The 17,606-nt window shown below is 42.0% G+C and overlaps 2 protein-coding genes across 2 annotated transcripts; one reads left to right on the top strand and one right to left on the bottom strand.

Moving 5' to 3' along the window:
* Positions 1-371: 371 nt before the first annotated feature.
* On the bottom strand, positions 372-11,708 carry hrob (homologous recombination factor with OB-fold). The gene is made up of 10 exons (XM_082529054.1): positions 11,483-11,708; positions 11,260-11,310; positions 10,124-11,104; positions 9,840-9,923; positions 9,173-9,307; positions 7,335-7,443; positions 2,170-2,255; positions 1,958-2,080; positions 1,600-1,813; positions 372-624 (listed from the first exon to the last, which is right to left on the bottom strand). Exons 1-10 carry the CDS (start codon positions 11,492-11,494, stop codon positions 569-571), a joined length of 1,851 nt encoding a protein of 616 aa, XP_082385180.1. The 5' UTR covers positions 11,495-11,708; the 3' UTR covers positions 372-568.
* Positions 11,709-11,855: 147 nt separating this feature from the next.
* On the top strand, positions 11,856-17,597 carry asb16 (ankyrin repeat and SOCS box containing 16). Its single transcript, XM_082529073.1, has 7 exons — positions 11,856-12,465; positions 12,621-12,962; positions 13,043-13,310; positions 13,654-14,062; positions 14,174-14,257; positions 16,496-16,606; positions 16,694-17,597. The coding sequence occupies exons 2-7, from the start codon at positions 12,626-12,628 to the stop codon at positions 16,877-16,879; spliced, it is 1,395 nt and encodes a 464-aa protein (XP_082385199.1). The 5' UTR covers positions 11,856-12,465; positions 12,621-12,625; the 3' UTR covers positions 16,880-17,597.
* Positions 17,598-17,606: the final 9 nt, after the last annotated feature.

Here is a 17,606-nt window from a genome sequence, read left to right as displayed (position 1 = left end):
CAATCCCAAGCCAAAAACCTCTGATACACCTCTTAATGCACCGTAAACAAGCAGCGTAAAAAAAATCATCCAGTCCACTTTGAAACTGAAAACTAACTGGAAAACAGCCGCAGCCTCACCTTGGTTTCATTTTGCATAATTAGTAAATCAATGCTGTGTAGATTAGTCTTCCATTTCAAGGTCAGTGGAGCAGGTACAATGAATAAGAATGAAACAAAAAGGGAAACATCTCTAATACGCACATAGAAGAGGCTCAAAGTCGCTACAAGAACACAGGATGTGTAGATGAAATCAAAAGAGGCAGATTTTTGGAACTAACGAGCAACTTATCAATTATCGGTGATACAAAGCATCGGCACACTTACAACAAATTAATTCAAGACTATTCTCTGTTTGTATTTATAAACAGATCTGAAACAGTTTTGAGTAAACAACATGTACATCGTTTCACCAGTATTTCGGTGTTTAGAAGGTGACTCAAAAGGAAAATGAGGGTAGAAGTGCAAGGTGAGTCAGTCATAATGCAAGTCCTGGGAGACAGTCTGTAAAGTTTCATGTGAAGTTTCCATCATAGGCTGCAGGCATCCTCGGGCAATTCTCCCAGCAGTTCATCCAGGTCATCATCTGTGCAACAAACACACAGGTCAGCACATGAGACAGTATTTTAATGCCTCAGACATTTGATTAAACAAAAACAAAACAGCAATGATTGCAATTTTTCAACTACAATCATCAGGGGTTAGTTATTAAGTAAAAAACACACATGGTACTGGTTTCATCTTGTAATGCTCTAATACTCAGTTGGATGAAAAACAAAGCAATGCATTTTTTATTAGGTGCTGCTGCAAATGCAAAATGCAAAGAGTGATTTGATGGTGATGCCAGATCAAAGGCCATGACGGCATCATAACGGATTTGTAGAATAAACAGTTTGAATATAGCATTTTAATCCAGTTTTCCTGCTCGCATGCATCGAGGCAGTGAGCTGCTGTGACCACTGGAAGCAATTCAGTTTGTTCTTTCAACACGTGGGCGGGAGGAGCTGGAGCTCAAACAGCACCCCCTGTGACCACTGGATGTCATTGCTATTATTGGTTTTTAGACTGCGCTCCAGAATTTTAGACCATAGCTAGATGTTGATCAGCCTAAGATGCTAACATTTCACATTTCTGCATGGAAATTCTCAGCTGTGGATTTCTTAGGATTTGTCCTCCAAAGACAGTCACTGTGTTTGTCATTTAGGCAAATTGAGGTAAAATTCTGGGACTAAGAATCCTAAACATGGCTTGCCTTTTTGCATCATATCATTTTTAGATATGAGATAAATATTTGCTCATCAGACAAAAAAAAACAAAAAAACAAACAAAAACAGTTTAAAAACAAATCAGGCTATGACTGATAGGGTTTCAGAATTGCAGTCAAATGCCAATGACCAAACATCATTAATGTTTTATTCGGAAAATAACTCCTTATATTTCAGAGCGACAGCAGGCGAGCTCACGATGTGAGAAGAATTAATCTCTCTTCTGCTTCTCTACAAGTGTTGTTTGTACTAAGCTCTTTTCTCCCTGTCTGCAAGTGTTACTGCATGTGCCCCACCTGCATCCCAGCTTGGCTCCTGTGGTGCTGTGCTCCCACCACGCTCCAGGGAGCCTCTGCCACTGTCTACAGGGGCTCGAGGGTCTCCCTCTCGCTCTGTGTGTCTTTCCCAATCTTTTCCCTCGTCATCCTCTTCATCAAACATCAGCTGCATGCAGGAAACTGGCTCCCGAAGGACACCGGGAGACTGAGTGGGTGACAGCAACATCGGCTCCTAGAAAAGAATGAATATGTTTCAAAGGGACTGATGACAGGTTGACAGGACATATATCTAAAAAGAAAAAAAGTAAATATGTTTTTGTATTTCTTGGAATGTAGACGTGCTAATCTTATTTTCAGCAGCAGCCATCCTGCTCACCAGGACCAGAGGGGGAAGCTGAGTGGAGGTCAGACTGACTCCATCAGCAGCGTAGATCCTCAGCAGGTTATTGGAAGTTACATTCAGGTAATGGTTACGATGGGAGGGGGAAAACACACCCACCTGTTCACAGAAGTAAGAAACTGATTTGTAACCACTGTATAACTCAGATACAACACTATAGTTATACGATTGTGGGCGGTATGCCTTACTTGTTTGAGCAGCAGCACAGCCCCGACCTTAAGCTCCTCTGCTCTGTCCTCTAAAAGACGCCGATGAATAGTTCCCTGAATCTCCCCTTCAGTCCAAAGCATTATAAAGAAGTACAAAAAACATTTAAACACACACAACTACTCATAACTTCTCACAAAAGATACATTTTAGCTGCATAAACACATCCTCACTTTTTCACTTTCCTTCTTGAATACAAATGTTTTTATCCATAATCTGCATTTTATGATCAAAATGTATGAAACGCTTCATTATTTACCTTCTTTTTTTATTAATCTAGCAATAATTTTTTTTATTTTCTGGACAGGCAACCACCAAAAAGTCTGATAATTCAATGAAATGGCATGAAAGCTCTCACTTTAATGTGCATGTGAGTGTGCACATTTGCACAAGATAAGAAGAAAACATGGAGAATTCACAAAAAGATACCAGTCAGAATTTCTTTTCCTTCTATTCACATTTGAGTAGAAGACAAACTGACCCCCAAACAGCATAAAGGTAAAGATGAAAGATTCCTTTTAATCTGCTGCTACCAGATTATATAATACCCAAAGGAGTATTACTCCAAGGGAAGTTCAACACAGCCAGGCTTTTTTTGCTGTAGCTGGCTCAACAAAACCTAAAACCTTTCACTGTTACGCCAGGCTTTCTGCTTCCCGCCCTGTGTGACGCTCTCATAAAACCGGGCATTACATACATCACGACTCTTATCCACAAAACGATCCCTATGAGCGTCCCTACTACAATCAGAGAGCTTATCAGGTGATGATAAATAGATAAAGAACATTAAAAAAAATAACAGTAAAATGCAACACTGTTGCAGTTAAGATGATACTGAAGACCAGAGATTTAGCACCAGGTAAAAATAAATATAATTCTAATAGTGGCCGTTCCAGCAGTGTTAAAGAAACTCGACAGCAGATTAACGAATACAGTCTTGTGAGAATTTAATGCACAATTAGCGTTTCATTCAATGGTTTTACTAAGGTGCAACTTAACAGTGTGCACATATAAAACATCTTTGGAAAGCAGAGAATCTATAATGCGCTTAAAACAGGCTGTAAATAAAACAATCAGTGAAAACACTGCACTTGTACTCAATTTTAAAGTGAAACTTGGAACATAACCGGCTCCTGAGCAGTTTGTGTGTTCAGCAGTAATTCAGACAGGTAAAAAGTATCTTGAGCCACAGGAAACTCCGTAAACCCCTCAAGTGATCCAAATTTGCAGGATTTATGAATACTCTGCTTGCCAACTCGACCAGCTCTGCCAACTCTGAAACCTTGACCCAGCAATCATTAGCTACGAGCTCCAGCTGCCTAGCACTGAAAGTTAAAATAATTCATGCCGACAAAGCAGGAGAAGGCTCCAAAATGACAGCAAAGTGTATTCATTTAGCCGTTTCTTCAGTTCATAAAGAGCCAGCAGTTAATAGATCAAGGTCAAGTTGATGTTAATTACAAGAAATTCATATCAAAATCACCATGTGACACCAAAAGACCTTGGGGAAGACACAGCAGACTCCTTTGTCTGAAAAATAGTTGAAATTTTGCAAATGAACATCTAAAAGCATTTTAGATGTTCATTTGGTTCATTTAGGAACCAAAAATTTGACTAATGAAGTTGAAATGAGGCGTAGAAAGGGTGGGTGCAGCAGCGAGTAGCACTTGGAAAAGTTTCCTTAGCAAAAGCAAGACTGGATTATACTCATTACCAGCAAAATCTGAAGACAAAAAATATCATAATCTCTGTAAAAAACAAACAAAACTCAGGACAAAAACAGACAATCATAAGCACAGATACCTTCTGCAGTAGCAACAGAGAGAAAGGTCTCTACCAAAAGTCTCTCCATGCCGTGATGCACACCAAAGGACATTATTAAGAGTCGACCATCTAGGATGCCCCATAATTTGCTTTGGGCCTTTTTTTGGCCATTTTGAAACTAAAACAGGAAACTGAGTGTGAAATTTAAAAAAATAAAAAATAAATGGAAATAAATAAATGGAAGAATCAGGTCACATTTTACATGCCTAGCTATTCACAGTAACCCAAAGTTTTGCAAGCCAATCCACATTTCTAACAATGTAGGAAAGCTTTTTCCACACTTTGTGATGTGATTATTCCGGGTAAATATTCAAACCCAAGAGGATTCAAATATTCACGTTTGACGGAAATTTCCAAAAGAAACCAGAGACAGCAGCATTTTGCACACATTTCCATAAACTTTCTGACATATTTAGTGTAACGGTTTGGGCAAAAAAACAAAATCAAAAACACAACAGGAAAGCCAAAAAAAAAGAAGAATATGAACAGTGTGTCACTCTGAATAAATCCGAGATTGTATTGAGAGCTTCAGAACAAGCCTGGAATAAAAACCTTTTAACACCACAGCTTCCTTCTTCAAACTCATAAGAATAAAACTGCATGTTTATTAGACAGCTAAGCTGCATCTAAAGATCCTCATCAGCATCTCCCAGATATGGTTCTTCTGTTTTCATACAAATATAAAAATATCAGAAAATAGTGAAAAACTTTCCTGAAGCTCAGAATGACACCTAAATCCACAGCAGACTCTGCTGTCAAGAACGTGATCTAAAGATCCGTGTTTCCGTTTTTTTCCACCACCAGACTGCTGTCATACGCACCGAGTCGTGTTTATGTACACATTAGGAATATTTTACCCATTTTAAACTGCAAAAAGTCCACAAATGGAGGCTCGAGGGATCGGCAGCGACATGAAAGAGTTCATCACTCACCAGAAGCAAGTGTTTGAATCCCCATTTTTCATACTTATACATACACACACATTATGATGAAAGCCCAATATTTTTTGTTAATGATAAATGATTAAGATACTAATATGTTGATTAATTTCTCCTCAGCTTGTTTTTTTCCCCCCAGCACTAGTGGATGTTAAGCGTGCGCTGTTAGCAGCTTCTCAGATAACACTGTCTGCTGGGTAAAAAGCAAAGAACCTTCCAGCAGGTCAGGGTCACATGACTAAGCAAACAGTTTCTTGTGGTGTCAGAAGCACTTAATACCCGCCCACTACTGATGCCAATCTGTGGCAATTGAATCACTAATAAGCACTTAAGTCTGGTGTTGAGAGCAACATCCACTCCTGAGTGATGATAATCAGTTCACCTCATGTGGCTGCTCTCTGGGGGCCATGGCAACCGACTCAGCTTAGAGGTGCAGCAGACAAAAGTGGGGGGAAAGGTTTAAGAAAGAGCGGGAGAGGAAACGAGCGGTGGGAAGAAAGAGGCGTCCTGCTGTTTGGGCAAGACGGGGTGTGTGTACATGTGTGTACGCAATCAAGCGTGTTACAATAGCTGAACTCTGCTCTCGTACCTCGTGGAGCTCAATCAGGCGAGCTCCCAGTGAGCAAATGTCAAATGTGCAGGAAAAAGCTCGCAGCTCCTCTGCTCCCATGGTTCAGCACTAGTTAACACGCTTTCCTGTTTCTTTTCCCTACCGAAGTTTGCTTTGAGGCTCAAGTGCTCTACTAGAGTCGAGCATTGTAATTGATTCACAATGAATCATCATACAGGGAGTGCAGGATTATTAGGCAAGTTGTATTTTTGAGGAATAATTTTATTATTGAACAACAACCATGTTCTCAATGAACCCAAAAAACTCATTAATATCAAAGCTGAATGTTTTTGGAAGTAGTTTTTAGTTTTAGCCATTTTAGGGGGATATCTGTGTGTGCAGGTGACTATTACTGTGCATAATTATTAGGCAACTTAACAAAAAACAAATATATACCCATTTCAATTATTATTATTTATTTTTACCAGTGACACCAATATAACATCTCCACATTCACAAATATACATTTCTGACATTCAAAAACAAAACAAAAACAAATCAGCGACCAATATAGCCACCTTTCTTTGCAAGGACACTCAAAAGCCTGCCATCCATGGATTCTGTCAGTGTTTTGATCTGTTCACCATCAACATTGTGTGCAGCAGCAACCACAGCCTCCCAGACACTGTTCAGAGAGGTGTACTGTTTTCCCTCCTTGTAAATCTCACATTTGATGATGGACCACAGGTTCTCAATGGGGTTCAGATCAGGTGAACAAGGAGGCCATGTCATTAGTTTTTCTTCTTTTATACCCTTTCTTGCCAGCCACGCTGTGGAGTACTTGGACACGTGTGATGGAGCATTGTCCTGCATGGAAATCATGTTTTTCTTGAAGGATGCAGACTTCTTCCTGTACCACTGCTTGAAGAAGGTGGCTTCCAGAAACTGGCAGTAGGACTGGGAGTTGAGCTTGACTCCATCCTCAACCCGAAAAGGCCCCACAAGCTCATCTTTGATGATACCAGCCCAAACCAGTACTCCACCTCCACCTTGCTGGCGTCTGAGTCGGACTGGAGCTCTCTGCCCTTTACCAATCCAGCCACGGGCCCATCCATCTGGCCCATCAAGACTCACTCTCATTTCATCAGTCCATAAAACCTTAGAAAAACCAGTCTTGAGATATTTCTTGGCCCAGTCTTGACGTTTCAGCTTGTGTGTCTTGTTCAGTGGTGCTCGTCTTTCAGCCTTTCTTACCTTGGCCATGTCTCTGAGTATTGCACACCTTGTGCTTTTGGGCACTCCAGTGATGTTGCAGCTCTGAAATATGGCCAAACCGGTGGCAAGTGGCATCTTGGCAGCTGCACGCTTGACTTTTCTCAGTTCATGGGCAGTTATTTTGCGCCTTGGTTTTTCCACACGCTTCTTGCAACCCTGTTGACTATTTTGAATGAAACGCTTGATTGTTCGATGATCACGCTTCAGAAGCTTTGCAATTTTGAGACTGCTGCATCCCTCTGCAAGATATCTCACTATTTTTGACTTTTCTGAGCCTGTCAAGTCCTTCTTTTGACCCATTTTGCCAAAGGAAAGGACGTTGCCTAATAATTATGCACACCTGATATAGGGTGTTGATGTCATTAGACCACACCCCTTCTCATTACAGAGATGCACATCACCTAATATGCTTAATTGGTAGTAGGCTTTCGGGCCTATACAGCTTGGAGTAAGACAACATGCATGAAGAGGATGATGTGGACAAAATACTCATTTGCCTAATAATTCTGCACTCCCTGTATTTATTTTAAGACTGAGTGTGTCTGGGTTTGTCTGTTACCTGTCGGGTCCTTAAACACTGCCTTGGCATCAGTATGCGTGTGGACGATGCTCTTCAGAAGCACAGCCATGTTTGGAACTTTATTTCTGACCAGCTGTTTCAGTGCAGCCTAACAAGAAGAGGGAAAATACACACACAGACACACACACACGATAACTTTTGCTAACAATATTGCTAAATAATTAATGGATTAACAGATTAAATATAAAAAGTTGATCATTCATCTTTTTAGTAATGGTTCAAGCAAAAATATCAAATTCTTTCTTGTAAAATGGGTCTGAAGCATTTCTATGTTGAATACAGTAGAAAACAGAACACAATTAAGTGTTAAGAAAAACATGGAAGCTAAATAATTCAGCTGAGGATTGTGTGATGACAGTCTGATTTCATGGCACACATTTTACTCACATATAGATTTAATGTTAGTATTATAAGAAAATAACCGAATCAACTGTTTGTTTGTTTTTAATTGTGTAAACACATGTTCTGTGCTCCAATTGGATACTGAATTTTAAGAACTCTTGTGTGCAATTTCAGATTCTTTTTCTAAATCTTCAAATTTAAGCTCTAAATCTATCAGCACATCAGGGATAATGGGCTTTTCACATAAGAGCCTACCACCTGCACTATTTATTACATTTTCGATGGGAAGAGTCAGAGGACCGGAGGTCTAGCTGGGCTGATTGGCTGGTAGTACAGTGGGCAAGTGCAAGCCCAGACAACTGCTGGCTGTGCACACAAATCAAGAACACGCTCGTCTCCCACAAAGATAAAAAAAACCCATAAATGAATAAAAAAAAAAAAAACATCTTTTGAGGTTCTGGGGCAGAATTACGCTTGTTTATCCAACAAAATGCAAGTGCTGAAGGTACAGGGTTTGGAGTTGCTTAAAAGTGCCTCATGTGGGTGTAATACTTTTGACATCAACTAGAATGCGAGGGTCTGTTTGAATCTCTTCATGTGGACATCCATGTGCCCTCCAATGTGCCAAAACTGCAAGGTCGCCAGCTGTGCAAGCGTCCCTCAAGTGGAATAGGAACAACTAATCATCTGTGATGTCCACAGCTGTCTGCAAGTGTTTGCACGGGATTAAAAACCCAGCCTTATTTACTTTAGATAAACTGTAAGTGTTCAGTCATTCCGATAATCTATGATAACCTGATGCTTTGAAAGAAACTTTACAAATGATATCAAATCTTCTCCAGTGTACCAACCTACTGATTAACCTCAGTTTTTAAATTAACCCTCGACACAAATCTGGTGTTACGAAGATATACTGATGGAAGTAAATACACAGCAGTGAGCAGGATTTCCTCTTGAGATCAACCTTTCTTTACACTGCATTTGTTAGAACACATTGAGGCAGTGTGGTCATTTGTTTATTCACGAAAAACAAGGATTTGGGGAAGCTGACATTCACGTCAACGGCTTAACCTGAGCGAGCTTATCCAGCGTCCTGCCACCGACTCTGCTCCTGTTAAATGGAGCCAGTGACAAGCAAACACAGCAGAAACAACCGTGTAAGGTTTCAAAATGACTGCCACTCAAAGCTACTTCACACTGGCGGCCCTTCACACACAGCTACAGGAGAGCGACAGCAGAGTCCCCATTAGTGTGACTGATGAGCGATCGTACTGTTTATAATTACACAACACCTCCAGGACAGCGCCGTCATTTGTCCTGATTATGCCAATAGACCTCCAACGGCGGCAAACGGGCCGTTGTGGTGTGAAGACACGTAACTTGTAAAGAGGCTTGACCTAAATATTAGACAGCGCTTGAATAAACAGTACGAGTGGGACTTCTTCTCCATTTGTGTAACGACGTTGTCAGCTCACCTTGCGAAGCACCATGACCACACTGTAGGAGTGCAGGAAACATGATGGATGCCTCTCATCCAATCCCATCTCCATCTTCATCGCTGCCCAGGCACCGCCACTGAACTCTTCTTCCTCAGTCTGTGAGCTGGAAGCCTTTAACATAAAGTTTTTACACCCACAAACATACAGCGACACTATAAATGGAATTCTTGACCTTTGCTGGTTCTTCCAAGTGGCTCTAATTAATATTTCACACAAATAACTGTAAATAGTGTTATGTAGAGTACTGCATCCTGTACAAACAATGCACAAATTGGCAGGCAGCTACTCGTCCTACGTAGACTAGCTGTTGAACAGAGTGGAGCATTAAGCAGCTGATGTGCCAGATGTTTCCTTCAGGAGAGCAAAAGTGAGAGAATACTGCACTTGACATCAGGGGACTATTAACAAGCTGGATGTGTAAATAGGCAGCTCTTTTCCATGTCAGCTCATAAGGTGGTGTCAGTGCTGTTTTAGTCATTCATTTCCGCTGCCTCCATGTGGCCAATACAAAATCTGTTCATGATTTACTGGCCTCACACCGTGTGGACACCTGGCATTTTCAAGCCTTTTCTGTAATCTCGTCTGCTTTTGAAGGTGCAACAGTGATAGAAAAGATGGGAAAAAAAAACCCTGCTTTATTTACCTGACTTGGTAGTCGAGCCACAGCCCCATGCGCAGGAGTCTGAGGAACAGAAACCACAATCTCATCCAGGTTCTGACCCTGAGGCTGAGAGAGGAAATTTAAATCACTATATGCCAGCAAGGTGGGAAATAAAAACAAAAAAAAACCCAAAACAGAACACATAACTAATTCATTTTCTTTCTGAGTTCTACTCAGGCATCTTTGCCTTGGCTTGACCGTGCTTGTGCTTTCATTTGCAGAAAGCCAGATTAGGAGAGAGTGCATCAGCATCACATGAGACCAACCTGCTGTGGCAGAAGCCCAGCTGGACCAGGGAAGCGCCGGGTCCTGGGCTGGCGTGGCTCTGAGCGAGGCCTCTTCTTGGGAAGCTTATTGGAGGCAGAGACTAGCTGGACCAGGCGATTGGTGAGTACTGGCGTGTGAAGAGGATGAGAGTTCACAGAGGGAGAGGGGGAGGAAGGAGGTGCCGGGGAGACTGTATCAAAGAGGTTGCGGGGCTGAGAGGAGGGTCTTGGAGTTGTACATGTTTTCTGTGGCTGCTGAGGTTTGTTAACCGTCCTGGAAAAAGAGCTCAGGGCTGGAGAAGTTGCAGTGAAGCCACGGAAAACGTCAGACTTCTGTGGAGGGGCTAATGGGAAAGCAGGACATGGATTTGGATGTTGGACAGGTGGAAAAGGAGCCAAATTGTGACCAGTGGAGCTAGAAGTCTTGGATGCGGCGCTAAGCTCCCTCACTGTCCGAACAGGTAGTGTCTGAGTCTGTCCACAGGTCGAGGGTCGCAGCATTTTGGCTGGAGGCTCTACTGTGGGTGCACGTGGAGCAGGAGGTTCAGGCATCCGTCCCATTTGGCCATCACATTCCTCCAGGTCTGCTAGGTCAACATCCCAGTCATCAAAGTCATCCTGAGCCACACAGGGCTTCGGCAGCCCCTTAGCGTGAGCGTGACTCTGTTGTGTTGCCCGATTTGGCTCAGAGTTATTCAACGTGGGAGAAGGAGTAGGGAGAGGAGAGCGGGAATGAGAGGAAGATGAGAGCCGTCTCAACCCCAAAGCAACAGTTTGTCCCGTAGCAGTAGTGTGCGTGCTGCTCTCTGATGCTGTGCCATTGCACGGGGCAGCTGATCTCTCTCCAGTTTGCTGGAGGCAAATTTTCTCCGGCTCTCTGTGAGTAACAGAGGAGGCACGCAGAGCACAGGATGACACAGCAGCTGCCACATTGGCTGGTCCAGACACGGAGCAGGAAGCCCAGTCTGTCTCGAGCAGGTCCTGGGAAACACACACACACACACACACACACACACACACACACACACACACACACAGTGGGATTACGAGGGAACAGGAGGACCATTATGTGACAGAAAGCAGCCTGAAACGACAGTTAAATAAAATCAGGTGTTATTATATTTACTGATTATTACCTCATCTTCAAAGTCCTCGCCAATGCTGAAAAGGCCACTTAATTTACAGGTCTGTAACACAAACACAACAATAAAACACAGCACGAGTACCAATAAATGTCAATAATAATAATAATAATAGTAATAATATGTCCTGGTAAACTCGAAAACATGCCACACATTTGAGCTACTTAACGTGTATTAGCTTAGTTAGCCTCAGCTGCGTTCAGTTTGCTGGACTTACCATTGCAGTCATGGGCTATCGCGATAAAAAACCGTTGTTGATCACTTTGAACAAATATACCAGACTTTGTAAGACATTAATTGCCATTTAATGCCGGCTTACAAATATGATCTCTGCTATTTCTTTTCCTTTTTAACTACAGTTAAGTGAGACTAGCTTGCTAGCTACAGGTAAAGTTTATCTGGGCTGTACTGCTTGGTATCGCGCCGCCACGTTCAAACACGACGTGATGACGTAAGGAATGTTTTTACAAAGGAGGTTGAAATGAAGCGAGATGATTCAATCCCCATTCCCATTAGATGTAGCTCCGTTTTTGTTCCAAGTTTAGCGACGCTACGGCGTGGTTAATAACAAACCTATCTTACTAATAAAAATAACCGATTCACGCAAATACTCTTTTTTCTTAAAAGACAAAATTCTTTAGCAATTTTGTAATGTCTCCCAGACGAGCTAGTATCATCTCTGAGAGAGCAAAACATTTTCTTTTTTTTTTACTCGTGAGCAGTAGATGTTCAGGTAGACAGCTGTCGTAGTTGTGAAAGCTATCAAGTTTATTCGTAATAAACTCCAAATTGGCTTTTCTTCTTACCACCTTTCCCTTACGTGAATTTCGGGACGCTATTAATTTACTCACTTTTTAAAGTTGTGATCACGTGGCCTTCCTCGTTGATTTCTATAGATTATCTTGATACTTCTATGCTCTTTGGCGTTCATGACCGCAATAGAGCTAAATGCTGGGTCGATACTGTCATCTAGTGGTCGCTGTGGAAACACTTAGTATCAGCTTACGTTCTGATCTATTAATATTCAGTGCTGAACTTGTGCAACAATCTTGTGACTGTAGCCACCACGGAAGGGCATTTAATTTGGAAATCGCTTCATAATAGTTTAATTTCAAAGGGAAATGAACCTGATTCTAGCTGTGAAAGTATTTAGTTGACCTCTGCTTGGACTCCTGTCACTCACAGCTGTTCCATTAAAGGGTGAGTAAACGCTGCATGTTGCTATTTTCAGTAAACAGTACTTACCAGTGCTTCAGAGGCTGGCTTTAGCGGGGTGAATGTGTTAATGTTCTGCTGTGATAAAACTGGAAAATGGCATGAAATCAGTACTTTTAAACCTGTGTTTTGACTTTAAGGCCCCATGTCAAAGGACACATTCCCATTTACCTCTACTTCACTGCGCTCTCTGAGACTGGAGCAGGCGTTTCAGGAATGGGAGGATGCACGGCGGGCACTGGCTCACAGGAGAGCCATGACTAGAGCGCCTTTGCCTCGGGCCCCAAGGCCTCCTCCCCGTCAGCAGCGGCTCCAGGAAGTCAGGGCCCCTCCGCCCCAGGTGAAGTGCAGAGACACTGCCGTCCACAACACCTTCATGTGCGGGGACATGAAAGGAGTGTATGCAGTGCTGAAGGACCCTGCTATGGTCAATGCCTTGATGGAGACGGTGCATGAGGAGATGGTGTGGGCTCCAGAGATGGGTATGACTTTACAGATCTCTATCTTTTAATCTTCTATAAACGCTTTAATTGAATGAACTCCCTTTTCCTTCTTCCGCCAGGCATGTGGACCATGAGCTCCACGGTGAAACAGACCTCAGCCTTACGTCTGGCTGCCAGCAGAGGACACACAGCATGTGTGGAGGAGCTGCTGTTTCGTGAGGCGGAGGTGAACGCTGACCCTGGAGGCAACACAGCCCTCCACGATGCCTGCATAGGTGGCCATTCTATTTGTGTCCAGCTGCTGCTCTCTCATGGAGCAGAGCCTGATCTGTTGGCTGCAGATGGCAGTGCCCCTCTTCACCTCTGTACCTCTGCCCAGTCATTCCAGTAAGTGCTAAAAAAGCTGACGACTTTATTCTTATTGTGCTTAAGCAGAAATATTCAGCAGAGGGTATTGTTGCCAAGGAGTAGCTGAAGCAAAGCTTTATATTAATCTTGTCTTATATGAAAAATGTCCTTTAAAGGCTATTTTCTCAACTGCGGTAAAAAAACAACAACAAAAAAAACCAACGTAGTTTAATAGAATGTAATGTAATAATACAAATCTAGTGAGCCAGGAAAAAAAACATTTCTGAGATATTATGAAAAATATCTGAGGGAGATGGATTTCTTATGGACTGAATGTAGATATTGTGCATGTCGTGACCAGTAAATGTACTATTCTTTAAAGCTGCGCTGAGCTGCTTTTAGAAGGAGGTGCAGAGGTCAATGTGAGGACCAGGGAGTCGAGACTCACACCTCTGCATGTGGCTGCTCGGCGAGGCCTCGAAGAGCACGTCCAGCTCTTTCTTAGCCACGGAGCTGATGTGTTAGCCACAAATCGAGAGGGCGAGACCCCTCTGAACGCTGCATGCTCCGGAGCCGAGAGACCATCTGAGGCCGGACGCTATCTTCGTGTGGTTCAGAAGCTTCTGGACGCAGGAGCCGATGCTCGAACTGCAGGCAGGAAGCAGCACACTCCACTGCACAACGCCTGTGCAAACTGCTGCCCCAGGATTGTAGACCTCCTCCTGCAGCATGGGGCCAAGGCTGATGTCACCAACTGTGCAGGATACACAGCCATGGACTGTTTGCTGCAGGTAGCAGATGCTATGTATAAGAGCAACAAAGTACTATTTAGCATTGCAAACACAGAAACACATTTTTAAGTTTGAGCATTCAGATAAAAACTTTTCTGTTTGGTTTTTAAGGTGGTAGAAGATTTCCCGGACCAGCAACCTGAAGCAATTGCACGATCACTTCTGAACCACGGAGCTAAGCCTGTTTCACCAAAGGTTTGATCAAACAGCCACGCTGTGAGGGAATGTGAGAACTGCTGCATGTAAATTGTAGTGTTATCTAATGCGCGCACACTGACAACACTGACTCCATGCCAGTGCTGTCAGTGTGGTGATGAAACTTCATGAGGCAACAATTTCAAAATACGTAAGGCTTAGATAAACACTACATCAGGGATTGTAAAAAAACAAAACAATCTTTAAATGAAATATTAATACATGTCAAAGTCTGAAGAGTAGAAACAAACAAGAAAAAAACATTATGAAATATTAGATGGGGGGGGGGGGGGGGTCTATCTACATTTTTGTAAATCTGCAACAAAATATGTAAATAAAAAAATGTAAACACTTTAAAATTAGACAAAACCAACAAAGTTAGTGAGAACGTAAAAAGCAAAAAGTGAACATGGAGAAAAGGAATAATGTCAATATGTCCTTTTTATTCAAATTAAGTCTTTCTCTCCATTTCAAGAAATCCTGACTTTTATAAAGCTGCAAGTTGGGTTTATAATACTTGTTTTAAACAGCATATAAGTAAGCTAGTGTGCTGGCTGAAAGAAGACGGCTGAGACGCTGTAGTCTGCAGTTTGCTTCCTGTTTCGGCCTTTCTTTAGTTTCGTTTTTACTACCTCTTTCATTTAGGGAAAGATCATGGTTTATGTTCAAATATGAGAAGTCAGGAGTGAAACCAGGCTCTCTATTGCTGCTAAAGAAAGTTATGCACATCTCTGACTTTCATTATGTTTGACATGCCTGAGCTGAGAATAGACTCAGTGATTAGTGATGAAACCTTCACAAGATCAAATATTTGATATAGTGTGAACAATTATATAAATACACCTGCCACTTTATTAGGTATACCTGTTTAAGAATGCAAATGTCTAATCATCAGCAACTTAGTGCATTTACGCATGAAGACATGGTAAAAATGCTAGAGTTCAAACAGAATGGGGAAGAAAGGTGATTTAAATTACTTTGAAGGTGGCGTGATTGTTGGTGCCAGTGTGGTCTGATGCTTCCAAAACCGTTCATCTCACACAACCATTTCTAGTGTTTACAGAAAATGATCTGAAAAAGAGAAAATATCCAGTGAGCATCAGTTTTGTGGGAGAAAATATCTCATTTATGTCATAGCTCAGAAGAGCTGATGGAAACCAGGTAATCGAGAAACTCAAATAACCACCTGTTACAACCAAGGTGTGCAGACGAGTATCTGTAAATGCATAACAGATCAAACCATGAAGCAGATGGGCTCGAGTAGGGGTGTCCAGCTCCAGGCTCAAGGTCCTGGTTTTAAATATTACCCTAAGTCAACACACCTGAATCAAATGATTAGTTCATTACCAGCCCTCTGGACAACTTCAAGACATGTTGAGGAGGCAATTTAGCCATTTAAATCAGCTGTGTTGGATCAAGGACACATCTAAAACCTGCAGGAGACTGGCCCTTGAGGCCTGGAGTTGGACACCCATGGGCTCCAGCAGCAGAAACCACGCCGGTTGCCACTCATCAACTCCTTAAACGTGACAGTGATGTTACTGTACTCAAATGGCCTTTAAAGTCACCAGATCTCAATCCAATAGAGAACTTCTGGGACGTGGTGGATGTGAAGGTGACATATCTGCAGCAACTGCATCGTGTCATCATTTCTACATGGACCAAATTCTCCACTGAATGTATTCAGTGCTTTGTTGAATCTGTGAGATGAAGAATTAAGGCACTTCTGAAGGCAAAACGGAGTTCAACACATGAGAAGCAAAGTGTACCTAATAAAGTGGGTGGGGCCCTTATGTGTCAGTTGTAGATGGGACCTAAATGTGCTCAGCAGAAGCAGGTGAAATAGAGAAGAGGTGAATCTTTAATAGAGTGTCTCTCAGCTGTCATAGGATGCGAGGCCGGGCATGGCCCAGGGCTGGAACAGATTAGGAAGACAAGGAAACTAAAGCACAGACAAAACAGAGGAAGTCAAAGAAACACAGGAGACTCTGGAAAAATGTGCAGAATGAGAAAAACGTCATTTAAATCAAAACAGGAAACAAAAACTTAACAAATACACAGCAAAAAACATGGACTGTGACACCAGTGTCATCAGCATGTAATAGTTATTGGTACCATATGACATAAAATTCATAAAGTAACATGTTTTATTACCAAAATAACATCACTTAAATGTAATAAGCTATTGAATGATTAATTAGTTACTGTCAAATTTTACAAGCAGTGTTTTATTTGCAGATGCTGAAGCAGTGTGTGCTCTCCCTGGCCACTGTCGAGGTGCTGCTGAACTCGTACCCCCACCTCCCGCCCTGTGAATGGATGGATGCTGTGTCTGCTGAGATATATGAGGTGAGCTCTCCGCAGTGTTAAATCTACTCTCCTCTGCTTGTTTACCTTCAGCACTGTAGTGTTTCTGTTTCTACCTCCCTGCCTCAGGAGCATCGGTCTTTCTTCCAGTTGGTGCGTCAGCGAAGTGCTCAGCCTCGCTCTCTGCAGCATCTCTGTCGGTGTGCTTTACGTCAGCATTTAGGAGCCCAGTGTCACTCAGTTGTCAGCAAACTGGACATTCCCAGCTGTGTAAGGGATTATTTGTTGCTCTGTAATGATGGCACGCTCTTCTGACTGTACATATTGTGTATCTTGCCTCATTGGAAACTTATATTATTTTAGATTTCAGGGGTTTTCAGGTGGTGACCCTGAGATACATATGATAGAAATGAGCGTGTTACTTGACTTTACAAAAATAGTTGCACTGAAGAACACAAATGTATGTAAATTAGATTTAAATGACATTTTTGTGATACTATTTTAAACTAACAATTGTTGTTTGTGAAATTCAGACACATTTAATGGTTTTATTTGTTCATGGGGAAGAGAATAACCAAGAAAACGTTCAGATGAAGTTCTAAGAAGTTTCGGGCTATTTACTGTTGATTTGGATTAGTTGGTGCTATATGTGTATACGAAATGTTCATGGAAGTAATGAAGAAGGAGCTGCAGACAGAGAAGTCAATGAAAAGAAGCTCCTGGTGCAGTTTTTCTCCTGATGTTAATGTCAGAGGAAGTTTGAAATGCTCGTTGTCGCCTCTCTCAGCTCTCATGGGGCAGAGACTGGGTACACACTGGACCCACCAGTCGCCAGGCTATTACAGGGCTAACACAGAGTTCACATATTTTTTCATTTAATTAATTGATTTCGTTTTGAATCCTTTGTGAATACTGAACCTACGAACAACTTTGGGCCATACAAATCATAGGATTAGTTTTTTTTCTTAGGTGCTGTTATATATAAATTAATAAAATATTTAAATATTTTCAAATAAACAACTAACAACGATGTAACAATAAA

This window comes from Aulonocara stuartgranti (assembly GCF_965226115.1).
Source record: "Aulonocara stuartgranti genome assembly, chromosome: 4".
In the NCBI taxonomy this organism is placed as follows: Eukaryota; Metazoa; Chordata; class Actinopteri; order Cichliformes; family Cichlidae; genus Aulonocara; species Aulonocara stuartgranti.
Note: the sequence above shows the minus strand (reverse complement) of the source record. Positions and strands in the feature narration are given on the sequence as shown.

Excerpts from the sequence above, each read along its gene's own strand:
- hrob (XM_082529054.1), bottom strand. Across the intron at positions 9,308-9,839 it reads TGGCTCGACTACCAAGTCAG|GCTTCCAGCTCACAGACTGA; the intron begins GTAAATAAAGCA and ends TTTATGTTAAAG. Across the intron at positions 2,081-2,169 it reads CTGTGCTGCTGCTCAAACAA|GTGGGTGTGTTTTCCCCCTC; the intron begins GTAAGGCATACC and ends TTCTGTGAACAG.
- asb16 (XM_082529073.1), top strand. The coding sequence starts at position 12,626 with ATGTCAAAGGACACATTCCCATTTACCTCTACTTCACTGCGCTCTCTG. Across the intron at positions 12,963-13,042 it reads GGTGTGGGCTCCAGAGATGG|GCATGTGGACCATGAGCTCC; the intron begins GTATGACTTTAC and ends TTCTTCCGCCAG. Across the intron at positions 13,311-13,653 it reads ACCTCTGCCCAGTCATTCCA|CTGCGCTGAGCTGCTTTTAG; the intron begins GTAAGTGCTAAA and ends TATTCTTTAAAG.